The 27,726-nt window shown below is 42.4% G+C and overlaps 1 protein-coding gene across 1 annotated transcript in view; it reads left to right on the top strand.

Moving 5' to 3' along the window:
* The window catches only part of CFAP61 (cilia and flagella associated protein 61), a 318,407-nt gene that overhangs the window by 180,163 nt on the left and 110,518 nt on the right, over nucleotides 1–27,726 (top strand). The window contains exons 18-19 of the mRNA XM_063634162.1: nucleotides 8,484–8,611; nucleotides 26,328–26,426. Of these exons, the coding sequence (XP_063490232.1) occupies nucleotides 8,484–8,611; nucleotides 26,328–26,426 (227 nt within the window). The remainder of the gene's footprint in view (nucleotides 1–8,483; nucleotides 8,612–26,327; nucleotides 26,427–27,726) is intronic.

Genomic DNA, 27,726 nt, shown 5'->3' with positions numbered 1-27,726 from the left:
AAAGAAATATACATTTGGTCTCTGTCCCCAGCTCCTGGTCAGAGCTCCTGAAACACTTGTAACTTCCTAAATGACAAAAGCAACAGAAACATCTTTTGTTACAATATTTTGTTTTCATTCCCTACCCCTGACAAAACTCTGGTGCAATAAATGTGAGAGGAGCATCTTTTGTTATTGATTACAAGCTCCTTTCAACAACACCTGAGTCTGTATAGTGACAAAATGATTTTTGGAAAGTCCCTAAGGAAGGGGGCTGGTTGCCAGGAGAACCAACCATGTCATTAGAAGGTTGGAACTTTCAGACCTACCCACCAACCTCCAGGGAGAGGAGAGGAGCCGGAAGTCGAGTTCAACCACCAGTGGCCAATGATTTCATCAACCATGCCTACACGATGAAGCCTCCATAAAACCCTAACCAAAGCGGTTAGGAGAACTTCTGGGGTGGTAAACACCGGAGGTGCTGGGAGGGTGGCACGTCTGGAAAGCACATGGAAGCTCTGTGCTTTTCCCCCTGCCATGCCCTGTGCAGCTGGCTATTCCTGAGCCCAACCCTTTTATAATGGCCAATAATACAGTTAGCAAACTGTTTCTCCAAGTTCTGTGAGCCATCCTAGCAAATTATCGAACCTAAGCAGGGGTTATGGGAACCTCCAGTTGATAGCCAGCCAGTCAGAAGTACAGGTGGCAACATGGACTTGTGATTGGCATGTGAAGTGGGGGTACAGGGAGCAGCCTTGTGGGACTAAGCCTAGGTAGACAGTGTCAGAATGGAATTGAATCATAGGACAGACACCCTGCTGGTGTCAGAGAATTGGTCAGTGTGGGAAAAAAACTCACACATTTGGCATCACAAGTGTTCTGAGAGAATGTAAAAAGTAAGGGTTTGTTTGTTTTTCCTTTTAATGTAGTTTAATACATGGAAGACAATTTTTGTTCTCTAAGAACTATCCATCATTTCAGAAAGGTACTGTTTAATAGGAAGAATGCCTTCCATCACTTTTGAATGTGTTTCCCAAACCTTTCAGCTCATGTCCTCATTTTATTCCAGTAAAAGTAGTTCTTTCATGGGGATATGGAGCTTGAGAATGATTAGGTAGCTGGATGTTAAGTAGTTTGTTAAAGAGATATATCTGTAAGGTAGTACTAATTATCACTTATAGAACAATGCAAGTCAGGTAATTGGTTCTGTGAATCATTTTTCTGCCATGGATTTACTTTATTCCTGCCTTTCCTTGTGTGTTCACCCCCAGAGAAGTAATTTCTCCAGTTTATGGCTGACCCTGTATTGAGAATGATACCTGGAGTGCCAGCTAGCTGACACATATCAGATAGGATTCAAGTAGAATGTTGCAGAAACCCAGAGGACATTGCTGAACACTTTACACTACTCAAGGCAAAGGAGAGACATGGAGCCATCTGAGGTTATCTTGGTTCATCGGCTAATGTGCCTTATGTTAAGGCACATTATATATATAAGGATATAATCCTTATATTAAGGATTAATGAATTTCTGTGTCTCGGAGAAGCCAACAGTGGATCTCCCTTGCCGGTGTTTGTGTATTGCATAAAGGCAATCATATTTTAATGATCATATGAGCTACTTGTTTGGGGGCTATTATTTAATTGGAAACAAGTGAATTAACCACCTAATTCATCAAATCTAAGTTGCTATCAATTATAAGATGTACCTTTATTTTATGTACTATTAAGAAAAAAAATGCAGCCAATTAAATTGTAACACAACATCTAAATGAGAGTCCTGAACAGCATATGAATCAGTCATATAAGTCATAGTGCTTTGAAATTTCTTTCATCTATTCAGAGAGGGGAGGCAATTTACATGCCCTTCAATTGCATTATTTGCTGCGTGATGTGGAAAAATTTTTTTGCATGTGTCTGAGTAACAAAATGTAACACAGCTTCATCTCCTTGTCATCTTCTATTTGCTCCTGAAAGGCACTCAATCGTTGCATTGCAAGAAAACATGGAATTACATCCATTCCTCCAATGACTAATATTTGCTTCACAAATATCAAATTTGCACCTTGCTGCTCAGTTTCTGGGCCTTTATGGGAACACAACAATAAGTATTCATTTCAATGCCAGATCATGCTGTAATCTTTTTGAAGACATTGTCAGAAGCACTTAAACTCAACACATATTGTGCATATAATGCACATGACTCTCTTGAAGTGATGACAATGAACAGCCATGGCCAAGCACCCATGCACGGGTAAGGACAACTATGTCACTGCTACTGCCTGGCTGACTGCTACTGTTGAAATGCTGTTGACTGTAAGGCTGATTTCAGGAACACCAGCTTAAAAAAATGTGCACACTAGAATTGATGAAATCCAGTAAAATCCCTCAACTTAGCTTCCAAATCATTTTTCTAATATAAATGTTTAAGAATGGCCACAAGTGCATGTCATAGGGTGGCAATAATTTTAGCTTTTAAAAACATGCGAAATAATGATAATGCCCAAATAGGGAATATGGGTATATGAGGGATTGAGACAGATGGAGTTGATAAGAGAAATATAAGAAAAATGCAAGTGAAAGAAATTTACTCATTGAATCATAGAGGCTACCACGGCCCACTCTTTGACCCCTGCTACATGATTTTGAGTATGCTTTATCCAGTGTTAAGAAAAAAGCCAGTGTCCTAGAATCACCATTACCCTCAGTGGATACCACAGACACAACAGTTTACATTTTTTCCGAAGTGCTGGAGCTACCAGATTGCTCTGAGCTTCCCAGTACCCCCAACCGAGAGGAAAGTTAAGTGAATCCTTCATAAAGCAAGTCTCAAAACCACAGCATGACCTCAACAGACTTATGCTCTGTGGGACAGAGGTGTTGGTATCCATATCATACTTTTGAAACTTTTTAATTATTTTAGTAGAAAGGCTTTTTGAAATTGCATTTTATGCCTGTGGAAGAGATTCCAACTGATTGGTTCTATTTAAAATGTCTATACCCCCCTACCCTTTATTTATTTGTAATATTGCCATACTTTGCCTCAAAGAGGTCAACTTGAACTTTGTGCCGTACCACTGTAAATCTGTCATAATTTGTTCTGCTCAAATTGGGAAAACGAGAGTTTCTCAAGGAGAAAAGAGAGATAGAGAAGCATAAGAAAAATTACATTTATAAAGCAAAAGTAGGCTTATCACGGATTTCAGAAATTTTGTTCCTAATGGGTTTGAATCTTTCCATCTTTCATTTCCTTGTATGGACAGAGCTCCCTTTGAAGTCTTTGGAAGCTTTCTGTAAGAAAAGATACATATACACATGGGTGTGAGCTGAAAATTGAGCTCATTGTTTTGCCCTTTTCAAACGTGTTTTTCAAAGATTTGCCTTTCATATTGCAGATGGGAAAGAGGATCTGCAATTTTACCTTGTGTAACATCTTTGCCTGAAAAGCTCAAAGTATTTGTAGACATTTTTAAAAGACTGGTTCCCATGTTTGCCTGCTGAGGAAAGCAGAGGTTCATGTAATTTACTACCATTTTATACCCAAGGAAACTGATATTTAGGAAAAATAAGCTCAGAATTTCAACCAGTGGCAAAATTAAGAAAACAAGCCTAAACCTTGCCACCAAGCTAATGACACCCAGGCTAATGATCCCAAAGGTTGAACGTAACCTCCAAAAGAAATGCTATGATAAGAAAAAATTCACCATAGATAGATAGCATCATGATCCATTTTAGTATGAACCTTGTATGTATTATGTAGGATCATTTGTATTTTATTGCTTTCTAGTTTATCAGCCTATTTATTGTTTTAATAACTCCCGATTTTGAATCTAACATTGAAATTGAGTTTCAATAATGCTTTTGTAGTCATTCTAATTCATTCTAAGTGCAGAAGAGAAACCAAACCACATGCAGAAACATGGAACTCGGGTCTATGTATATCCAATGAAATTATATTTTGACGAATTTTTTTCTATACACACAGAACAGTTAACAAATGAGCCTAAAACTCAAAACTATGTATTTAAGTTATCTTGACAAATGTATCTGAATCATGACATAAACTCAACTGAGCGTGCACATCAACATCATTTTTACTAAAAAGATCAAATTTAATCTTAAGTAGTTATAATTACATCCAGATTATTTATTTGGCCATTTAAGCAAATGGAAACGAACCAACTAAAATAATTTGGAATACAGAAATTATGTCAACACCCTTTAAAAAGGGTCCATGAAACACAAAGTTGATGTATCTATTCTTTTACCACTTACCAAATGCCCCAAAATGCATGGCAGAAATTGTTCCGCTAAAATACAGCAAATGCTCAAAACACAAAGACATAGTTCCTGACCTCTAGGAGTTAATAGTCTAGTTGTAGGGAGGCAGGCAACCAAATTAATGGATAAAAGCAACCACGAACTCCTCCAGTAGTGACTCAGCTACTCACATCTACAGTCTTCTGTTTCAGAAGCTCATAGGGAATTAAAGAGGTTGAAACATAAACATTTGCTCATTTCTCTTCCCTATTTTCTCATCTCAGCCAGTCTCCCCTCCCATCTGACCTCCGAATCTTCCACATTCCTCCCCGCCCCCCAACCCCCAAGCTCAACTCTAGAATTTCCTAACAGGAGTTATCAAATATTATCATTCCTTCCTTTCCTACCTAAGCAATAGAATCTATGGTTTGTATTTTAAAGTCATTATGAGAGTTGACATCAACTTTAAGGAATCTTTTTTTTTTTTAGCCTTAAAAGGTTAGCTCATACACCATGATGTATAGTTTGTTTATCTTGCTGGGTTACTGTTGATCTCTACACTTAAAATCATCCCTTTGTCGAGAATCGCTTGAAACCAGGAGGCGGAGGTTGCAGTAGCCGAGATCGCGCCATTGCACTCCAGCCTGGGCAACAAGAGCAAAACTCCATCTCAAAATAATAATAACAATAATAATCTCTATGTCTAAAATGCTAACCTAATGCCATCAGAAAAATGGAAATGTCTTGAAAGGATATGGAGGTAAGAACTGGATTTCCCATCCATATTATTCCTGGTATGGTACGTAGGTAAATAGCTTACAATTCGCCCTGTTTAATCTTTGAAATAATTTTCCATTATGAGGATCATTTAATTTCTGTCTATAAAATGTGAGTCAAGAACTAGGGCGTTTATTTTTACTTTCTATGAAGGAAATCAGACCCAAAACAGAATCTCCAATGCATGGGACATTTTTTGGCAGAAGTTCAGAGGGAGAAAAGGAAAAGCTGGCTTGACTCATAGGATCTTGTATGTCTGTTTTTCTTTCCCATGAAAACTCGTAGTTTGAAGGAACATAAGGGAAGAAAATATTCTGCTTTCATTAAAAAATAACCCGTGCTTCCTGCTTCTGTGCAAAATAAACCCTTCATAAAGCAGCAGAAGCTGTCTTCATTTACAGTTGTCACTGAAGGATATTTCCAGGCTGGGAAGATTTTTTTTTTAAGGCATTTAAAAACCGTCTATACTAATAAAAGAAAAACACGATTTTTTCAGGTCAGAAGACTTCATCATACCTGGCGATGGATATGTTTTTAATTAAAACCTGGGCACAAAATTGGGTTGACTGTGAATCATTGTGATGCCTGATCGCTCTCGTAAGACACCCACTATCATTGGTACTGGTTACTGGCTCTTGACACCAGAGTCCACTTTGTGTACTTAGCAGTTAGAAAGGTGATGTGTGAGGCCCGGCAGCTGTTAGTGTTACAGCTATTGTGTGGGAAACAAAAGCCATTCTGTTCTGTTCCCCAGCCTGCCTTTGTATCACTGATACAGGAGCTGTTTCATAAATGAGGTATAATTCTTTACTGGAGAATTTCATTACTGCCCATGTTTCAATGTTAGCTTACACTTCCAACAGCAGAGGGGAATGTCTGCACGTATCTCCTTTTGAAAAGAATCTTGGCTTCTGACCTCTGTCAAGATGCTTGCATTTTAAATCTGTTAACTAGACCTGCGATTAGATGCCATCATTACAACACATATGCTTCCCACCTTCCTTGCTCTAGACCACCCAACCTAAGGCTGGCTAGAGTGTATTTACTGTCAGCCTGCCTGTCTTGGAAATTAAGCAGAGTACAGTACACACTGGCACCCAGGTGAACCAGTAGAAACTAGATTTCTTGCACAATCTCTCATGGATCTGTCCTGCGAAATTCTCATAGAGCAAATCAGAACTGACATTTATTTGAAGAACATGCACTTTTTCACCCAAATGGTATATTCATTATTTTCATTTAGAAACTATATCAATCTAGGAAGTTTTCAATAGCATATAAAAAACAAACTGGCCTAAACAATCAAAGAACTGCAGTGGGCTGTGTCGTTCTTCCCAGCCTTCATCCCTCCCTGGGCTGTGTCCCTTGTTGTGTGATTTTGAGGTTCCTGCCTCTAAAGGTGAGTATATTTCCCTAACTCATGGATGTTGGGCTCAGCTACATGACTTGCTTTAGCCAAATTTCTAAAGTATTCCTATTTTCACCTACTTTTCTTGTATGTCTGCCATTGCCATGAGAAGAACATGCTCTGGCTCTCTTGCATCAAATAAGAGAAATGTGAGGCAGGTTTGGAATCTGCAGATTGAAGCCAGACCCAGCTGAGTCCAACCTAGATCAGCCTACTTCCAGCTGACCGAGAATCGCATGAGCCAGAATAAGTGACAGTTGTTTTAAGCCAATGCGTTTTGAAGTGGTTTCACAGCCCTATTGTGGCAATATCTGACTGATATGTATTGCTTATATAACTGAAGAGTCCAAAGGTAGTATGGGTTTCGGGTAGGGTTTGAAAAGAATTCCTGTTCTATTTATCTGTGATTCTCTTGGGGCTTCAACCTGGAATGGCTTCCCTCTTGGCATGATAACCATAGCCATTTCAGGCTTCACATTTACACCACGTGCCATCCAGAAAACAAGAAAGCTTCTCTCCTTCAGCTGTCATGCGAAAGTCCTGGGCTTCACTCTGATTAGGTCAACTTAGGTCATATGTGTATCGTGACCCAGTCACTGAGGAAAGAGAGTGGGAGTATGCGACTTGGTTTACGTGAATCAGAGTCCCTGTTGAAAATGGGAGTGAGTCCAATCTCTTCCAAAGTCTGTGTTGTGCCAAATTAAAGGTGGGAGTTGTAGGGTAGAACAGATGTTGAGAGGTACAAGCAATGTTAATTATGGAATCTGAAATCTCCCACTTTTGTTTTAAATTTCTGTCAATATATTGTTTGGCTCCAGCCATTTTCCTTCCTCCATGTTGCTAGGCTATCTAGAGACAGAGAAATGGGATTTAAGCTCTAGATCTGAGATGTTACCTTTAAATGGCAAAGCGTATGGCCACACCCATGCCCCTACAGTACTGGAAAGTGGGTGGGAACCCAAATAAGACTTTACCATTATTCTGTCAGACTTCCAACTCCTGATATCCCAGGGTTTTAGGAAAATCCAAAGCAGGTTTGACCTATCAGAATGTGGAGATTTCTGATGTAGAGGATGAAGTTAATGCTGATGTAATTAACAGCATGGGATGAGGTGATAAGAATATCTTTCCACTGACTTCTGGTCACCATTGTTTCCAATGAGAAGTCAGCTGTAATTCTTGTCACTGTCCAGACACATAGTAAGCACCAAATAAAAAATGTGTGTTGAATCAATGGATTAAAAATAGAACCAAGATCGTTTGGCACATATCCCAATGTTCTTCCAAGACTACTCTATCACTTCTTTGTAAAACTTTACTTTGCACATTTAATGTACCCCTTGCAGCTTCTGCAGGGAAGTAAATCAAATCAATGACTAATTCAGGTAATTTTTGTAAACATGGACATTAACGTGATCACCAGTTACTTTCTGTGCTTCTAAGAGGCCTCCCTGACTCTGAAGTATCTGAAAGGTTGAACAACCCTACTAATTGAACACATTTTTGCCATTTAATAAATGTTTGCCATTTTACAAATATTATTGAGCATCTACTGTCCACAAGATACCACATTAAGTAACGTGAGGGACAGAGAATTGAACAGGAGCTAAAACTTGTCTTCAAGTACCCAACTAATATAATTTGTCACTTAAGGTTTCAGGGAAACTGTGGACAGAAGAAAAGACTTGGGACCTTTCACGGAACTACAGAGTCTCAGGGAGTAGCTTGCCTGTCTCCTTGTAGTATCACTTACCAGTTGTCTGTAATCATTAAGGGTCTCAATTCTGTATGAAACATCTGTCAGCATTAAGACAAAATCTTGAAAACCAGGCATTTTTATGTGACCTAGCTGGGATGTCAGGCATATATTCACATATTCTTACATTAATTTCTTAAAAGCATCTTCCCATACATTTCATGGTGGCTGTACATGGGCACTATTAGGTTTGTTTTGGTGGTAATGTCCTGGTTAGATAATTCTACATAATTGCAAATTTGGGGGTATGAACACTGCTACATTTTCTTTGACTCCTTCTTTGTCTTCGTATTTTTTTTCCAGATGAGTTATGCTTTAAACCATACAAACAGAAAACTAACATTGGAACCTAAAATAACTGTCAATGCCAAGATCATTGTGGTTGGTGCATCCAATGTTGGAATTTCCTTCCTAGAGACATTGGTATTTTGGTGAGTTGTTTTACTCTATTGATTGATTGGTTTTTAAATAATAAAAATTATCTTCCTACATCTGAAGAGAACACCCTCAGAGAACAGACCTGAGATTGTTTGGTACTCCACACACCTGCCTATGTGGATGGATGAATCAGTGGAATAATATTCTAGATCAGGGGTTAGCAAACTATAGCCCTGAGGCCAGGCCTGGCTTGCCAACTGCTTTTGTAAATAAAGCTTTATTGGAACACAGCCACACTCATTTATGTGTTGTCTGTGGCCATTTTTGTGCTACAATAGCAGATTAGATGGCAGACTCCTCTGCTGAGTAGTTGCAACAGAGACCATATGGCCTTCAGTGCCTAAAATATGTACTGTCTCACCCTTCCCAGAAACAGCCTACTGACCCCTTTTCTAAAGGAATGTTTTCCTTACTGGCCAGATCATAAAAACCACCTGCAGCATTTGTTAAAGATGTAGATTCCAAGATCCTGCACCCAACTTGCAGAACCTGGACTCCTGGGGAATGGTCTAGGAATCTGTATGTTAATAGATACTCCACATAATCAGGCAGGTTTGGGAATGAGTTTGACTTCATACATTACAAATACGCTTTCAGAAATGGCATGTGGGCCAGGACCTTTCTTCCAGCCCTTGAATTTTGGATCCCCTGAAACAGGTAAAACCCTTCAGGGAGTATGGAGGCCTGTGCGTCTCTTCTGATGCTGTTTTCTCATCCCCCTCAAAGCACCAAACAAGGTTTCCTTTCAGAGCCCATTTTTCTGATGGGTGATGCTCAGGGATTTCCAGCATCTCCAGTCTCTCTCTCCATCTGCTCACTGAATTGAGCACCTCTTTAATAGAAAACACCCTGGGTTAGGGTCTGAGAGCTTGGGATCATGGCCTGGCGTCATCAGCACCTAACATGGAGCCCTCAGTGTATTGCCTAGCTTCTCTCAAACTCGCTATCTTCATTTATTTTTTTAAAAGTCTCATAGATGTTTTAAAACCCTGACTTTGGGAACCACAGAACCCTGAATTAAGAGTCCAGTTTTTCCAAATCTTTTGTAGGATCACATGAAAAACTTTAGCTACCATTCAAAACCACAGGTGCTGAGAGGTAAGCAGGAGATGGGAAAATGCAGCCCTACCATCACTCTTCTGGAAGCCAGCAGAGTTCTTAGCTCAAGACAGATGGGGCCTTGTGAGGGTCTGGGTAAGCAAATGGATGGAGGAAATGACCCTCAAAAGGTGTATGTGCCTGGTTAACATGGAGACGAGCTAATCCCAAGTGGTTATTTTGCTCATTTAACATCACATTAACCGGATAAAAAAAGAATTGATTTTTTCACTTTCTAGCCAGTTTGTTCAGTTCTCCAGAACATACTCTTAGGTAACTAGAAATAAATTATGTGTCGTTATTGAAGTTAGTAACAGAGTTCATGTGCTTTGAATAATGTGGTCAGTCTGCGGCAATATTTCACTGCAAGCATGAAATGATGAGAAGCACCTAGGAATATTCCATTCCCAGGGTATGCCACGTTGTAGTCTGAGTGCTTTACTTGTTCTGATGGGTCTCTTCCTCGAAAACTTTTGAAGAGCAAGTTTTATGCAACCATTTTTGAATGATGAATTATCAAGGTGGAGCTGTGAAATTATAGCAGTTAAGAAGTTATCATAAACAGGTCTTAAATCTTAATTTAGCTATATACTTAGTCATAATGTTTTATTTAAATGATTACATTGAGACATATACAAGTAATTTTCTTTTTGTGGAGTCAACTTAGATCTAATAAAGATAAGTATAAATTTTGATGTAAGTATTGAGTCAATTAAATTTCCCAATCAAACAGAGCTTTTTAAAGCATTCTAAAATACTCATAATTCTCTATCATCATTACACAGATTATGTACACTAAAAATAGACTGGTATCAGTTTACAGATCTCTAATCCTTAAGAGAGGAAATAGTTTTCTCATTATTTTCTCTAATTATTTTAAGTCAGCAATCACCATGGTAACCCACTGCGTATTTTACTTTCCCAGTTTAACTGCCATTTGAACTTAATTTTATACATGATTTGAGCTGAAATGAAGAAATACAGTTTTCACCCAACACTTACCACCAGTGAGGATTGAATCTACATTTTGGAAGCAAAATTTAGGAGAATCAGCCTCCTTGTAGTCTTGTTTGTTTGTTTGTTTTTGTTTTTGTTTTGAGACAGAGTCTTACTTTTTGCCCAGGCTGGAGTGTGTGGAGCAATCTCGGCTCACTACAACCTCCGCCTCCCCCCGGGTTCAAGTGATTCTCTTGCCTCAGCCTCCCAAGTAGCTGGGACTACAGGTGCAAGCCACCACGCCCGACTAATTTTTGTATTTTCAGTAGAGATTGGGTTTCACCATGTTGGCCAGGCTGGTCTCGAACTCCTGGCCTCAAATGACCCGCCCGCCTTGGCCTCCCAAAGTACTAGGATTACGGGCAGGGGCCACAGCACCCGGCTGCCTCCTCGTAGTCTTGAGCTGCATCGTCAGACTCGGCAGGGGCACCATCGTTCCTGGAAAATCCACTTGAGGCTCAGGACAGTAACCTCTTTCTCCAGAAAATCTGGTAATTCTGTCATCTGACAACAAAACAAACACAATTTTGTTCTTGTATTATTTCCATGCAAGAAATTATAAAATACATTTGGTCTCCTCTTCAAAGGACACCAAAAGCAGTTCGTGTAAATTCCTATTCTTTCTTCCCCAAGTGCTGAGGTGCTACTGGGAGAGCTGAAGTGCTTTGCCCAAACTCACTACCTAATATACCCTAGGATGTAAGCTCCATGTGATGAGGGAATACTGTGGCGGTGTTCTGACTTTTTTTTTTAAGTATGCTATTGTATCTGCTAGCTGTGTGCAGTTTATCTGCTAGCTGTGTGCAGTTAATCTGCACAGACACATCTCCTTGTCTGTGGTTGTCAGGCCTGAGTCCTGCGTCTTGTCCTTCCTAGGGGGAGCCTCTTGGGCCCTCCAGCACTGGGAGACATGCATGGCAGGCGTTTTCCTGGGGACACACCCCAGGATCCCAGTCTTTTACTTCCCCTGCTATCGTCCGTTCCCTCCTGCTCCTGGCCCTGGTGATCCCCAGCAGAGCCGAGGAGCCACTGGCCCTGCTCTCAGAGGCTTCTACAGTCTCCCTCGGCCCTGTGAGAGGCCTCCAGGGGTGGAGATGGGCAGGGGCGTAGCGTCATTCAGGGTGGGGTGGGCTCAGCTAATTGGTTCCCTACCCCCTTTTCTGGTGCACTTGGCCTCTGAGGGGAGCCCAGGAGGAAAGGACCCAGCCTTCTTTCCTGTCACCTGCCCGGCCAGCGCAGGAGCATGCGTGTTTGTGGCAAGGATCAGGAGCTGAGCAGGGCAATGCTAGAGCCATGGGGTGGTTCTCTTGCATTGCAGGGCACTGAGGAAGAAAACACCAGCTTGTACTATGGGGTAGAGGGCCGTGAATTGGAGGGCAAAAGACAGATCTTCAGACATTCACTGTGAGATTATGTGTGTTCTTCATAATGCCCAAGACATTTAAGTGGTAGACTTGGATTATTTTTAAATGGCTGTTCTTGTGATTGGTGGGTTGTGTTCATTTGACCACCCTGTTCTTTGGGACTGAAGTTCCTGGCTCGGACACTACGATGTCACATGTGCATTTTCCTTCTCGGTGCTTCCATTAATAAGACTTTAAAACCTCCAACCACTGGAGAAAGCAGAAAAAACTTGGCCTCAGCCATTAGCCCACCTCTGCTGCCAAGCAGTGCTGCAGTCCTGAGGGAGGAACTGTCCTCATCTGTGCTGAAGGAGAGTCCCAGCAGGGGCCCCCAGGTCCTGCCAGCCCGAAGGCGCCACCACGGTAGAAACTCCACAAACCCTATCAGGGTGAGATCTGTAAAGTGAACTCACTATAAAGTGAACTCCTCAGCTGCAGTGCTTTGACTCTTTCAGGTTTCCACAAACATATTCCAGAATCATTTTTTTAATTATATAAATGCTATAGCAAAATAGAGAAAAAAAAGAAGAAGAAGAAGAAGAAGGAGCCGGAACCAGGTGTATGCACCTCTCTTCTGTTTCTGCATCCTTTCACTCCTGGTGTGGCACGTGGACCAGCAGCATTGATATCACCTGTGAGTTCGTTAGAAATGCAGAACCTCAGGCCCTGCCCCAGCGTCCCAAACAGGTTTTTTTCCAGAATTATGCAGAACAGCATCTTGACTGTCTCCTGGGCCTGCGTTCATGGAGCTGAGGCAGTTGCTGTCCTCTTCTGTTTCAGCACGAGTCTCTATGCTTCAGTGTTTTATAGTATTTACTCCTAATTATGGGAAAGTTCCTTTTTAATCCATTATTTTTAACTCTTTCCTAATTTAATCCCGATGTAAAGAATCTTTTGAAGAGCCTGTAATGGCACTAGAAAAATGCTTACTGGAGTCATTGATGACAGTGACTGAAAGCAGCCCGGCCGGTGTCCCCGCGACCCTCCATGTGACTAGAGAGAAACACTGATTCACAGGAAGCACTGGTGGGCACTGGAAAGCCCGGGTTCCCCTTGTCTTCTACTTCCACCACTCAGAAGAGTTTTCTCAAAAACTGACCAAATCATCCCAGCAAAAGATGCAGCCTCAGACTTTCAGCCTAGACACTGATCCCCTCATCTGGTTGAATGTGTGGAGGTAACTAAGAATAGCTTAGACCAAGCAGGGCATGTTTTTAAAGCTGCAATTGTGGCAATGACCACAACTCCTGTTATCGGGCCGTGCAGTTCCGCACAATATCCGGCACAGCTGTGGGCTCTGGCAGCAGCCAGCCTAGCGCTGGCGGCTTAATTAGGCTTTTTATCTTTACATTTGTCTGAGGACATCTGAAACCTTCAGTGTGGCCTGCCACTAATTAGGTGACTAATTAAATAGTGCTTCCTTGCTGATCTCAGAGCTCAACCGCAATGGACAGGTTTGTGATTGTGACTGCCCGTCCTGTCGGTCTCTGCACGTGTGCGCCTCGCAATTGCCCTGTTCATTGCCCTGTGCAAAAATGGCATGGGAGCAAGGCCCAGGGCATGTGCAGGGCCGCCCTCTGATGTGCCCAGGCAGCAGGCAGCACGGACATCCACAGGGGGGCGTACGGGAGATGGACATCCACAGGGCATACAGGACATCAGGTCTGGTGCAGAGGCTGGTCTGGTGGCCAGAGCAGAGGGGACGGCGGAAGGAGCTTTACCTGTCAGGCTCAAGAGTCTCAGTCTCCCCAGGCAGCAAGACTTGACATTCTGCCATCAGAGAATAATGATCCAGAACTCACCCTGGTGTCACTAATCACAATGGGGTTTCCTATTCGACTCCAATATTTAAATGTAATTAATGTTAAATAAAAGCACCTTCATTTACTGAAATTATCCACCCCTGCTCGTTTCAGTATAACTTATCTCCTCATACCCACATTAGAGACTCCCAGAACAAAAGCAAAGCAATCCACTCTGAGCAACATTAGGCCTTTTCGACGGGGGAAGGTCAGCTTATTGTCCTTTTTTTGTGTGTGCTTTGTGATTCTTTAGCATTAAGGGTAAGTAGGAAATGCATTTTTCATGATCACACAAAGCACAAAACGTGTACCTGGGTCTGAGTCGTACAGCCGCCTCCTCAGTCTTCATCATTTGTTATTGGATGATTTTCAAATAATGACATTGGTGCCTGTCTTGGTTTGCATTCTTTCAAACCAAGCTGAAAACAAAGCATTTGGATACAAGTAGTTTATTTGGGAGTGATCCTAGGGAACTGCCTGAGAGCAGGGCCGTGTGACAGGGAAGTGAGGATAGCCACAAAGCCAAAAGACACCCTTGTCAGTGGGTCCCCACTGTGGACAACTGAGGTCAGAGAATGGCCGTGGGCAGAGAGAGGCAGACAGGAGACCCTTTGCAGGTGAGCAGGTGGGTCAGGGTGAGGTGAGTAGGCCCCAACAGTATCTCTGGAGTGCCCTTATGGTCCCTTAGTTTGCTTAGTTTGTTCTGTTCTTCCTTGTTAATATTCTTGAAGTTGCCTTTTACTGAAACTTTGGCATAGACGATGATGGAGAAGAAGCAAGGGTTAGATAAGAAGGCTGTGTGGAGAGGATTTGGTGGGTTTCTTGCAGTTCTAAAGAGGACACAGGTGTACTACCAGAAAGTTTTGCTAGAAAGAGATGGCATTTAAGGACCTTGTCTTAGCAAATACTTTATTTCTACTTTGGGATGGAGATAAGGTTAGAATCAGTAGTTTTTGAAACATAGTCTGTGGCCCAGCACCATCAGCATTACCTGGGAAGCTGTCGGAGGTGGGGATACTCAGGTCCCACTCTCCAGGGACTGAATCCGAAACCTAGAGGTAGGGCCAGGCTCTGCTTTCCCAGCCCTCCGGGGGAGGCAGCAGGTCAAGGAAGTCAGAAGCGAGGGTGGAGTGGAGAGGGCCCAGGAGAGTGATTCCAAAACGCAGAACTTCAGTCTCCTCACCTGTGCTGCAGGGAAGGCACCCACAATCCCTCCTCACACACTGGCCTGAGCATTCAGTCAGGTAGCAAATGTCAAGCATCTGTCCAAAGGCCTGGTGCTGACACTTGTTAGACAGACACCTCCCCACTAATTAAATTTGAATGTCTAGACCCCCATGGAAGCCTGCATTGACTTTCAAAGGCGGGAAGTGACTGGGGAGCTGGAGTCTCCTCCACGTGGAGGATGCCCTCTTCCCCGAGGACTCGGGGAGCCGGAGGTGTTTCCACCCGCAGCTGCATCTGACTCCTGGTGAGACATTCCCTGGAGTCTGCAGAACATCCTCCTAAGAGACTCATGTCTCTCAGATATTTAATGGGATCATCCACTTCCTTCATAGAAACTTACATTAAACTCTCCCCTCCTTTCTTGAGACTCCCAAACTCTCAGGAGCCTCTCAGTTTTCTCCTCCTTGAACAGAAGCTCTCAAAGTGCCGTCCCTGGCCCGCCATCATGGACATCACTTGGGAAGTGTTAGAAATGCAGATTTTCAGGCCCCACCCAGACCTCCTGCATCAGAAACACTCTGGGAATCGGGCCCAGCAATGTGTGTCTTCACGAGACCTGCAGGGACTCCCTCGGCCAATGCCACCAGGCCGATGTGGTCTTTGCCCTTATGCCCCATCTTCCCATCCCCACTTTTCTCATGGGCAGCCTCACTCCCAAAAAAGCAAAAGGCATCATACACCCTCAGCTGTGCACCCTCTCCCACTTCCTCAGCTCTGCACCCACCAGCCACTTTCTTTCCTCCCTGCGGAGGGAGGATTAGGGCCGTAATTCTTTTATCTGGGCGCACATGAAATGATGTACAAGAGGATTGAGGGAATAAGGACATATCAAACTGCCCCCAACTTACAGCATTTGATGTTGGGTGGAAATTTGGAAGGGAAGCCCAGAAAGAGCCCCCCCTGAAAACACAGGCATGAGGGCCCTCCAGTAGAGGTCACAGGTGGTCCTCGTTGCTGGGGAGTGGGAGGACCGTGGGCCTCTGTGTGAGACCCAGAGCAGGCAAAGCCGTCTATGCAGCAGATGGCTTCTGGAGACCAGGTTTCTCTCTAAGTGTACTTCTCTGAAGATAATGCCTTTCAAACAGATAATCCAGCACTACCAGTATAGTAAGACATAGGCTTGAAAAAAATGGTTCGAATTCTCCTTTTTATTTTAAGAACTTGTGGTGGAGGAAAATGTTGTGAATCACCTTTTGAGATTTTAGGGTTAATATTAAGGAACTGTTTCTCTAAGCAACAGATTGCAAAAGTTCCAGGCTCTACAGTTCTGCACATCACAGCCACTTGGATAGGGATGGGGAAGGTTGTACAAATACAATTTCCTGGGACGCTGTTCCTGGAGTTACAATTCAGTAGGCCTGGGGTGGGTTTCAGGAATATGTATGGTATTTTTAATAGACACCCCAGGTAATTCCAACATGCAGGTGGGTTTAGGAGCCATTTTTGTAGACATTTGCTCAAAATTGGCAGTCTCATCTATAAGGAAACCTATTTCCCCCTGTAATTGCTCATTGTAACTAACTTGTTTTTATGGGCTTGTTTTCCAAACCACATTTTCTAAATCTTAGCAAATCATATAACTTCCAAGTCACATCATTACTTTGGGGCTTACCAGGCCTAATTTTTAAGTCATTATTAACATTATATAGCTGAACCCACATAGTATTAACATGCTAAATTGGACCTAGCAGAAAGCATTTCACGAAGTCTCATGCTTAAACTATCACCATTAAGAAGGAAGGCCCAAGAAGAAACCTGCCCATGTGGTGTTAATAAAGCCTTGCTAATAGCCAGCATTTGCCCAAAACACAAAGCTCTTCTTCATTCTCCCCCACCAGAAGTGATCCCACTGGATTTTGAATTCCCATAATGCTCCATGATTCCATCCTTAAGGAACAAATTGATTTGTGTCTTGTATTTTGCCATCTCTCGTGTGCAAGGGCTTTCTGGCTTGTCTTTGGTAGCTGCCATCTTGGTATTTACATCTGGTATGTGCTCAGTATATATAAACATATGCTTAAAGTATAAATGTGTAATGTTTTTACTTCCTAGACATGGATAAAAACATCATTAATCATTTCCCCTAAATTATAAAGGAAAGCTCAATTTCATTTTCATCAGTTTTGCCAGAACTCCCAAATTTTATTCTTATCTTTTCAATTGACATTTCAAGAATGGCATGCATTTTCATTTTTTCGGTAAGGATTTATGTGTTTCTTTTGTGATACATAAGTTTTTTATCTGAGATCCTGAACTTCTACCTAGCACCTTATCCTGGCCACCATGCCCCTCCCCTGCCAGGTCCCCAAGGACTCCAGAGAGCACCCAGGGTCCTCCAGGCAGACACTTCTACCTTAGTGTCGGGTCCAGTGTTGAGTCACACCCAGACTCAGGGTACCTTACGAGACTTGCTCCTTGCCCCGTTTCTCCAGGTCCCATCCTGATTCCTACAGGGAGCTCTGACCCACCCAAGGTGGAGCTGGGCAAGATGGCACCCAAGAGAAGAGAGAAGTAGGGTCAGGGAGTGAGCTTTTAACCTCTGTCTCACCCCACGAACTGCCCACTCCCTTCTAGATGTGTTCAGAATCCTCCATCCCACGCCTCCTCTGTGGAGCTCTCTCTTCGGTCTCCCCCTGGAGGTCAGAGCGTGTCATGACCAACAACTTTGTGGCCATGGATGCAGCTGCCGTTTAATTTTTACTAACAACAAAAATGGATTGAGTACTATTAACACACTCAAACAAATACCCCATAACTCCTTAATATCATCTAATACCAGTCCGTGTTCAGTTTTCCCAGTGGTCTTAAAATTGCTCTTTTACAGTTTAGTTGGTTTGGATAAGGATGCAAACCAGGTCCAAATATTGCATTTGGTTAATGTGCCCCTGAAATCTCTTTAAATATTTAACAGTTTCCTGCACCTTCCCCGTTTTCTGAAATTCATTTTATTGTTAGGTTCTTGCATGTTAGAGAATTTATGATGAAATAATACAATGTGTGGTGCTTACTCCAACCACAACAGTGGTGGTGAGTATTTTAAAGGCAGCACAATGTTAGTAATTGCTAAGCTTTTTTCACCTCGTGTATATTTAAAATCCTCCAAAATAAAAATGTTTTAAAAATAAAAAAATTAAATTAATGGCTCAGGACCTTGTCCAAAAGTCTCTTATGATTTAAACAGAGAAAAATATTGCTAAAGAAAGTTAATTTTTTTTCAGGGAAAAACTGGTAGATTCTCTTGATCTGCTGTGTACTTAACAATAAATATTTTGTGTGGATTTGTTTTGCCTCTAATATTGGAAGTTCACAGAGCTCCCAACTTTTAAACTCCATCTGTGGTATTTTATGGCATGTGTTGTTAAGACTGAATTAAATCTGAGTTATTTTTTAACTAGTAGAATATGTAGATAGGTTAAATACCTATCACGAGCTAGGATTTATTTTCATTTGGCAAATATTTTTGTCACTGTTTTGAACCATTCAGAAAGCAGAGGTTTTAGTAAATTAAATTGAAACATTTAGATTGATGTGGGTTAATAATTTTTTCTCTACATTATCTATTTGTTCAAATAACAGCATTAATTAAAGCAGTTAATTAAATCACTTGCTTTGGTTGCCTTTGCTATGCCTGCACCCTGCAGACACGCACACACAAAATCAGCTAGAAAATAACTAGCGATCGCCTAGCAGGCTGACATGTATCTACTGCCCAGAAGGGTAAGCACATGAAAAGTTTTATGTTTCTTTTATCATGTTCACAATAAATTGGCAATGTGACCCTCTTTATTCAAAGGATAAGGATGTTTAGAGCTAATTTTGTAGCTGTCCTCTTGAAGCATGGAATGAAACACAATACCTTTTACTTATTTCCCTGGATACCCTAATCCCTCCCTGCTTTACAAGTATCTTTGAGCTGTTCCTCCCTTTGTATCCACAGCAACGTGAAATCCCCACTGGAATTATTTGCTGCGAAAATGCAGGTGCCCTTGTTTAATGTTTCATTGGCTTGAGCACTTAACTTGGAACTTTTTTTTTTTTTTCATGATATGGTGACCTTTGATTTTGGAGCTGAGGGCTCACGGTGATGTTAGATATTGTTTATATACATTAAGCCAACACCATTAGATCTGAGCTTTATCTGTGGTTCTGCTGTTCCTGCCATTTCATCGAATGCATGCCCAAATCCAAGTTGTACTCCGTGACCCACTGTTCAATTTGAAGGAACTTTTTGAATATTCATAGGCGATCAAATTAAAAATCAGTCTATTAGAATTATGTATTATAAACGTCATGATTTTAGACCAATACTCTTACATAGTTACAGATTTAAGAAATTAAATATTTAGACACTGCTAAATCGGGTTATAGAGAGAACCATTACAGCAAAAATATGAGGTTGGAGAAAGAAATGAAAATGCTGATGATATTTTCATATAAAGTCATGAAAGGGCAGGGAAACTTCTCTGGATAGCAAGGAGGTTGATGTTACAAAGAATGTCGGGGAAGTTTGGTTAGGCCCAGCCGGAAGGACCTTTATGCCACACTAGGGAATTTGGGCTGAACAGTTTGGTAATAAAAACACTTACAATTTATTGAAAATGTACTATGCAGCAGGCAATATTTTAAGCATTTTACAGACAATGATGCATTTAATCTTCACAGAACCCCTAAGAAGCATTAGGTTCTAGAGCCACAGAGAGGTCAAATAACTTGCAAAGGTCAAAAAGCTAGAAGTGCTAGAGCTGGGAGTCGCACTGAGGCAGTCCGACTTCTGAGACCAGGATCTGAATGAGTCTGATCTGCAGCTACCTTGGTAAAATCTCTACCAAGAACAAAGGTAGGGATTTTAAAACCAGAAACCATTGAGATTTTATTTAATTTAAAAAGAGGTTTCCAGTAGCTGTGTGGAAGATGGGCAGAAGAGAGAGACTCAAGCTAGAGAGACAAACTCTCTAGACAAGACGGTGAACTAAGGCAGTGTGTTATAGGAGGGGCAGGTTGCGGGGGCATTCAAGAGATGTGGACAAGGTCAAAGTGATTGGACATGGTGGCCAAAGTGGGTAGTGGGAAGGAGCCTGAGACTGGCTTCCAAATTCCTAGCTCGAGAGGTGGTTAGTTGGCCAAAGCTTTGATGGAGATAGAGGAGGAGTGGGATGAGGGGACCAAGAGCTTTGTTTGGGCACATATTAAATTTGACATCCCCCTGGAGCATGCCAGTTAGGGCTGATAGGCATTTAGAACTTAGACTTAGAGCTCAGAAGAATCACTGTAGTATAGTACATTGTAGTAAATGTGTAACAGGAAGTCCTGGTGGTGGATAACATCACCCAGGGAAATAGGCATGAAGCTTGGGAAGCTTGGCTAGGGAGAAATGGACAAAGGAGGAGGAGCTGGTAAAAAAGCAGTCATGAAAGACAGCTTCAAGACAGTGTTGTCCCAAACAGGAGGTTCTGTGGCGACAGCTCCTGGGGGAGGCCTCCTGCATGGCCCCAGCTCTCACTGTTTCCTCCACCCCTGCTCCTTTAGGCCCAGGATCAGTGATGGCACCCACTGCTGCTAGACCCTGGGTACTCTCCTTCCCTCTTTGTCGCTGTAACCCTGCATACACAGCTGCCTTCATTCAGTAAGACCTTGTGGAGTCCGCCATCTTTTTTTTTTTTTTTTTTTGCCTGGATCCTGATTAATAAGGATCTTCTCATATCCCCAGCTCATCCTTCCTCCATGAGTCAACGAAAATAGAGACTTCTAATTGCCTCCCAGTATTCATTCTGCACTTGGTGACAAAACCCTGGGAACTGTGGTTCTTTGAAACATCACTGTGTTTTCTTTGAAAAACTACATTTTCCAGACCCCCTGCTTCTCCCTGGCCATGTCACTGAGTTCTGGCTAGGTAAGCAGAAATGTGGGACTTTCAGGAAGGCTCCTTAATAGGCAGCGCTCTCTGCCCATTTCTCCTTCCTCTGCCTGTAATGTGACTGTGATGGCTGGAGCTCCAGGAGCCACCTTGAACCTGAGGTGACCCTGAAAATGGAAATCACACATGGAGAAGCAGAGAAGCAGGTCATGGGCCCAGCTGCTCAGCTGACTCCGTGGATCCGTCCTATCAGCATGAAACTGGTGATGTCCAGGTGTCTTAAGTATAGTTTTAAGAGAAATTTGCTCTCAGAGGGATTGAGAGAGATCGAAGAGGAACTTGAAGAGAAGATAGGGTTAATGGGGAGACACATCTCTTCTGACTCAGGGGAATGGAAGAAAGCTCTAAACATGGTAAGAAGGAAACAGAAAAATGCCTGGTGACCAGTCCCCATTTTCTTTATGACATAGGAGATGTGCTCACCTGAGTATGAGGAAGGGGGATAGTAGGGATAACAAGAGGGGTTACAGTAGAGAACTTGAAGGTTGGAGAAAGGCCCAGAACAGCAACAATGAAGAATGTAAAAAGATTTCAACTTGGGCTAAAGAAAAAGAGTGGAAACCTGTTTTTTTAATGTATTAAAATTCAAAAAATGCCTCCAAAAATCTTTGTACTATATCATTATAGATTAGGTTTTTTAAAAACTACTTTGTTTTTTTGGGGAAATTTTAAATTGCACAACAGCATAATTTAGGACAATGCAATGTGGTAGTTTGGTAATTTATAAATCATTTGATCCATGTTGTTCGATAATTCAAATGATTCAAAACCAAAGGGACTGTCTTTGTAGTAAAAGATGTAGCTGGATAATTATTAAGCCTTCTACTTACATAGAGATGTAAAAAAGGCCTATATATAACTATTATTGGTATACCATAAACCACATATCTATCATATAGCACCCAAAGCTGGGGTAAATTTTAACTGCTTGTGAGTATAAACACATTATTATTATTGTTATTAGCATTTTTCATTAAATGGTAATAAATAAGAGACAAGTAATCAGTGTATACTTGCAGACTGTCAGCCATAAGTAGCTGGGTTAATTGTGACCTTTATGTTATTTGAAGATATTAAAATTTTTTATTCTTATTATTAGAGGATAAGATGCGCTCAGTTTTCTTCTTATCAAATAAGAATATTCATTCTTAAATGACACTCATCCTTAGAGACTTTAGAGCAAAACCTCTCATAATATTGAGCTATTTTTAAATGTCAGGTTCAGTTGAGTTTATTGCATTTCTGGCCTGCCCCATCACCAAAAGTCTCCTGCTTTTAGTGCTACTTAACAGATTGTCAGTAAATTGATAGCAGTTCCACATTTGGAACATTTCCAATCTTCTCATGGGAAAGGAGGGCAGGTGTTTCTCTCTGACTTGGTGAAGGCTTCTTTTTTGGCATTTGGTTGATTGAAGGGGAAGTGTGAACTAAGAAGAGATTTTAGAAAAAAAAATCTCATCAGCATGAACCCCATGAAAAGATCAGCTCACCCATGAAATTTTACTGACTTTAACCAGGGGGTGGATTTGCAGCAAGAGCATCTTAAATCCTGATGGGCAAACATGGAGTGAGCCTTGAGCACGTGAATTCTTCAGAAGTCTCTACTCAGGTGCACTTTTACCTGTAGGACTGGTTAGAGGGAGTACTGTGGGTGCCTGGAGCAGGGTGCTGCCTAGGGCCAGCAGGCCTGGCTTTCTTTCATAGCTGGCACTGCTTATGAGCTTTGTAACCTTGAACAAATTAGTTACCATTTCCAACCTTGATTTTCTTACATATGAAATGTGGATCAGAAAAACCAGTCTCCTCCTTACCCCTAGCATAAATTGTGTAGAAGATTAATCTCTATGTGAATGCCTATGAATGTGCCTTGGGCTCTGGAAAGCCTGATGCAAATATAAAGCAGTTTTGCTCTTAAAAAGGAATCCTCTAGAATTTCCTCCCAGATGACACTTTTTGGTATCCTGATTTGAGTAACTATGTGTATCTGAATGTAATAAAGCTAATGTCAGCCAATGGGAATTAGATGACCTTTGGATCCCTGTGAATATTTTGAGATCTACAGGACAGTACAGGCAGAGGTAAGGTGAGAGGATGCTGGAGCCAGGCATCCTGCGTTCAAACCCTGCCTCCAGACTTACTAGCTATATGGTTGTATTAGTCTGTTCTCACGCTGCTGATAAAGACATACCTGAGACTGGGCCATTTACAAAAGAAAGAGGTTTAATGGACTTGCAGTTCCACATGGCTGGGGAGGCCTCACAATCATGGTGGAAGGCAAGGAGGAACAGCTCACATCTTACGTGGATGGCAGCAGGCAAAGAGAGAGCTCGTGCAGGGAAACTCCTATTTTTAAAACCATCAGATCTCGTGAGACTAATTCACTATCACACGAACAGCATGGGAAAGACCTGCTCCCATGATTCAATTACCTCCCAGCAGGTCCCTCCCACAACACATGGGAATTATGGGAGCTACAAAATGAGATTTGGGTGGAGACACAGAGCCAAACCATATCATTCTGCCCCTGGCCCCTCCCAAATCTTAGGCCTTCACATTTCAAAACCCATCATGCCTTCTCAACAGTCCCCCAAGTCTTTTTTTTTTTTTTTTGAGATGGAGTTTCACTCTTGTTGCCCAGACTGGAGTGCAATGGTGTGATCTTGACTCACTGCAACCTCCGCCTCCCCAGTTCAAGTGATTCTTCTGCCTCAGCCTGCCAAGTAGCTGGGATTACAGGCATGCACCACCACACCTGGCTAATTTTGTATTTTTAGTGGAGACAGGGTTTCACCATGTTGGTCAGGCTGGTCTCAAACTCCTGACCTCAGGTGATCCACCTGCCTCGGCCTCCCAAAGTGCTGGGATTACAGGTATGAGCCACCATGCCTGGCCCCCCAAAGTCTGAATTCATTATAGCATTAACTCAAAAGTCCACAGTCTAAAGTCTCATCTGAGACAGGGCAAGTCCCTTCTGCCTATGACCCTGTAAAATCAAAAGCAAGTTAGCTACCTCCTAGATACAGTGGGGGTACAGGCATTGGGTAAATACAGCCATTCCAAATTGGAGAAATTGGCCAAAACAAAGGGGTTACAGGCTCCATGCAAGTCCAAAATCCAGTGGGGCAGTCAAATCCTAAAGCTCCAAAAATGATCTCCTTTGACTCCATGTCTCACATCCAGGTCATGCTGATGCAAGAGGTGGGTTCCTATGGTCTTGGGCAGCTCCACCCCTGTGGCTTTGCAGGGTACAGCCTCCCTCCTGGCTGTTTTCATGGGCTGGCATTGAGTGTCTGTGGCTTTTCCAGACACATAGTGCAAGCTGCTGGTAGATCTACCATTCTGGGGTCTGGAGGACAGTGGCCCTCTTTTCACAGCTCCACTAGAAGTGCCCCAGTAGGGACTCTGTGTGGGGGCCCTGACTCCACATTTCTCTTCCACACTGCCCTAGCAGAAGTTTTCCATGAGAGCCCTGCCCCTGCAGCAAACTTCTGCTTGGACATCCAGGCATAGCCATACATCCTCTGACATCTAAGCGGAGGTTCCCAAACCTCAATTCTTGACTTCTGTGTACTCACAGGCTCAACACCACATGGAGGCTGCCAAGGTTTGAGGCTTGTACCCACTGAAGCCATGGCCTGAGCTCTACATTAGCCTCTTTCAGCCATGGCTGGAGCATTTGGGATGCAGGGCACCAAGTCCCTACGCTGCACCCAGCATGGGGACCCTGGGCTCAACCCACAAAACCACTTTTTCCTCCTGGGCCTCCAGGCCTATGATGGGAGGGGCTGCTGTCTCTGATACGCCCTGGAGACATTTTTTCCATTGTCTTGGGGATTAATATTTGGCTCCTTGTTACTTATGCACATTTCTGCAGCTGGCTTGAATTTCTCCTCAGAAAATGGGATTTTCTTTTCTATTGCATTGTCAAGCTGCAAATTTTCCAAACTTTTATGCTCTGCTTCCCTTATAAAACTGAATGCCTTTAACAGCACACATGTCACATCTTGAATGCTTTGCTGCTTAGAAATTTCTTCTCCCAGATACCCTAAATTATCTCTCTCAAGTTCAAAGTTCCACAAATCTCTAGGGCAGGGGCAAAATGCCACCAGTCTCTTTGCTAAAACATAACAAGTGTCACCTTTACTCCAGTTCCCAACAAGTTCCTCATTTCCATCTGAGACCACCTCAGCCCAGACTTTATTGTCCATATCGCTATCAGCATTTTGGGCAAAGCCATTCAACAAGTCTCTAGGGAGTTCCAAACTTTCCCACATTTTCTCATCTTCTTCTGAGCCCTCCAAACTGTTCCAACCTCTGCCTGTTACCCTGTTCCAAAGTCACTTCCACATTTTTGGGTGTCTTTTCAACAGCACCCCACTCTACTGGTACCAATTTACTGTATTAGTCCATTCTCATGCTGCTGATAAAGACATACCCAAGACCGGGCAATTTCCAAAAGAAAGAAGTTTAATGGACTTTCAGTTCCACGTGGCTGGCAAGGCCTCACAATCATGGTGGAAGGCAAAGAGGAACAAGTCATGTCTTACATGGATGGCAGCAGGCAAAGAGAGAGCTTGTGCAGGGAAACTCCTATTTTTAAAACCATCAGATCTGGTGAGACTTATTCACTATCACGAGAATAGCATGGGAAAGACCTGCTCCCATGATTCAGTTACCTCTCACCAGGTCCCTCCCACAACACGTGGGAATTATGGGAGCTACACGATGAGATTTGAGTGGGGACACAGAGCCAAACTATATCAATGGTCTTTGCAAATTACTTGCTTCAGTTCCACCTAAAAAAAATAGGGATAATAGTATTACTAACCTGACTGGATTCCTGTAAGGACTAGATGGGGTAATTAGCCATGCAAAAGGCTTAACTGGAAGCAGTCATCAGGGTTGAGCTGCGATTGTTATGCTTCCAAGCAGTTTATTATTAATAGAAGTAGTCTAAAATTTAAACTTTGTACTAAATTTACCTCCCTCCCAATTTGTTTTAGTTTTACTTTGAAAAGCACATTTTAAAAACCTGTCTCATTACTAATGTGTAGCTTTTTGGAAGATTCTATAGTTAGCAGCTCCAGCGCCATCTTCCTTTTTTCCTTGAAATGGTTGGTTCCATTTGAAGCTTCGTGCAAATAATTAGTAGCTCCAAAAACAATTCAACAGTTGGATGACACATGATATAAAGTTAAATTGAATTATGATAAACTTTTGCTAAATTGCACTTAACTGCTTGTTCTTTTTCATTTTTCTTTTTCTTTAGCTCTCACCTGAAGTTTAATAATCTTACCCTGATTTCAACTCATGGACTCCCAGGAAAAAAACTTCTGGACACTGAACAAAGGAAATTTTTAGCCAGCGAGTATGAATTTTATTTCCTTTTTCATTCTGACGCCTAAATGTCCTACTCTGTGTGCAGTCTATTTAGTGCTAAATAATAGATTTCAGATTGGAAAAGGAGAAGTGGTGGGGCTTTTCTACTGGAGTTCAAACATCACTTAGGAGATACAAGTACCAGTGTGTTCACAAGCAAGTGGCCAAGAGTAGCAGGCCAGGGTCACCAGTTTGTATCTGTGGGAAGACATCTGCCCTGTTCCAAACAGTTGGGGTGGAGCCTATGGACCCAGCCAGCCCTGCCTTTGGGCTCTGAGTGACACTACAGGGCAATGAAGGTTGGCGACTACATTTGCACCCGACAGGGCACCTGGCTGGGATATGGGTCCCACAGCTACCCTGGCCATTTGTACTCAGCAGCTGATCAGGCAAAGAACTTTCATGCCAGTCTGGGTGAGTTTTATTGTCTTCATCCCAATAGAATCACTATTTGACAACATCTGTTATGGAAAATACCATGTCTTTATCACATAGCTTTCATTCATTTTAATTTCCTGTAGCAAAACATGGGTACAAGAAATATTAGTTTCTCTGCCTCTAGAAACAAGCTCCTAATTTTTCCAATAAGGAGGAAGGAAATTGTTCCCTCCCAGGGGATTCATTTTAGATTCCATGGTGAAGGGACCCTCTTTCCTCTGTGAAAAAGACTTGTTTTGCCCTCGAACGGTGAGAAAAACACAACTTCCTTGCCAGCTGAACGGGTTAATTCCCACTTAATAATTTTATCAGACTATAAACTTGTTTTTGAAGGATGTCATTATGATACAAAAAAGGGCATGGGTTTGAGCCAGGAGGATGTGGATTCAGATCCTGCCCCTGCCGTGAAGGGCCTGGGCAAGGAATTTCATTTCTCTGAGCTTTGCTTTTTTTGATCATGAGCAGTACATGAGAAGCCAAGCTTGCTGGATTTTTTGTTAAAATTAACGTAACACCAACTTCTGGCCAGGAACACGTTCTCTCCATTTCCCTCTTTCTAAATTACACGATTCCCAGGAAATGCTGGTTTTATTGGCAAATGCCTTAAGAGGAACTTAATTCCATCAGCATAGTGAAAGTTTCCCTCAATCCATGTTGGGTGTGTTTCAGGAGAAAACAGCTGCTGAGGGGGCTTTCTGCAGGTGTGACACTGCATGGGCAGACTGAGTGGGTGGAAGCTGCTGAGGGGGTGTCCCTGCTGCTGTCCCTGCCTCCACATTCTCAGCACAGCAGCCAGAGCAAGGCTGCAGAAAGGTGGCTTAGATCACATCGCCTCCTCACAGCCCAGAACT

The sequence above is a fragment of the Symphalangus syndactylus genome, chromosome 24 (assembly GCF_028878055.3).
Source record: "Symphalangus syndactylus isolate Jambi chromosome 24, NHGRI_mSymSyn1-v2.1_pri, whole genome shotgun sequence".
Lineage (NCBI taxonomy): Eukaryota > Metazoa > Chordata > Mammalia > Primates > Hylobatidae > Symphalangus > Symphalangus syndactylus.
Note: the sequence above shows the minus strand (reverse complement) of the source record. Positions and strands in the feature narration are given on the sequence as shown.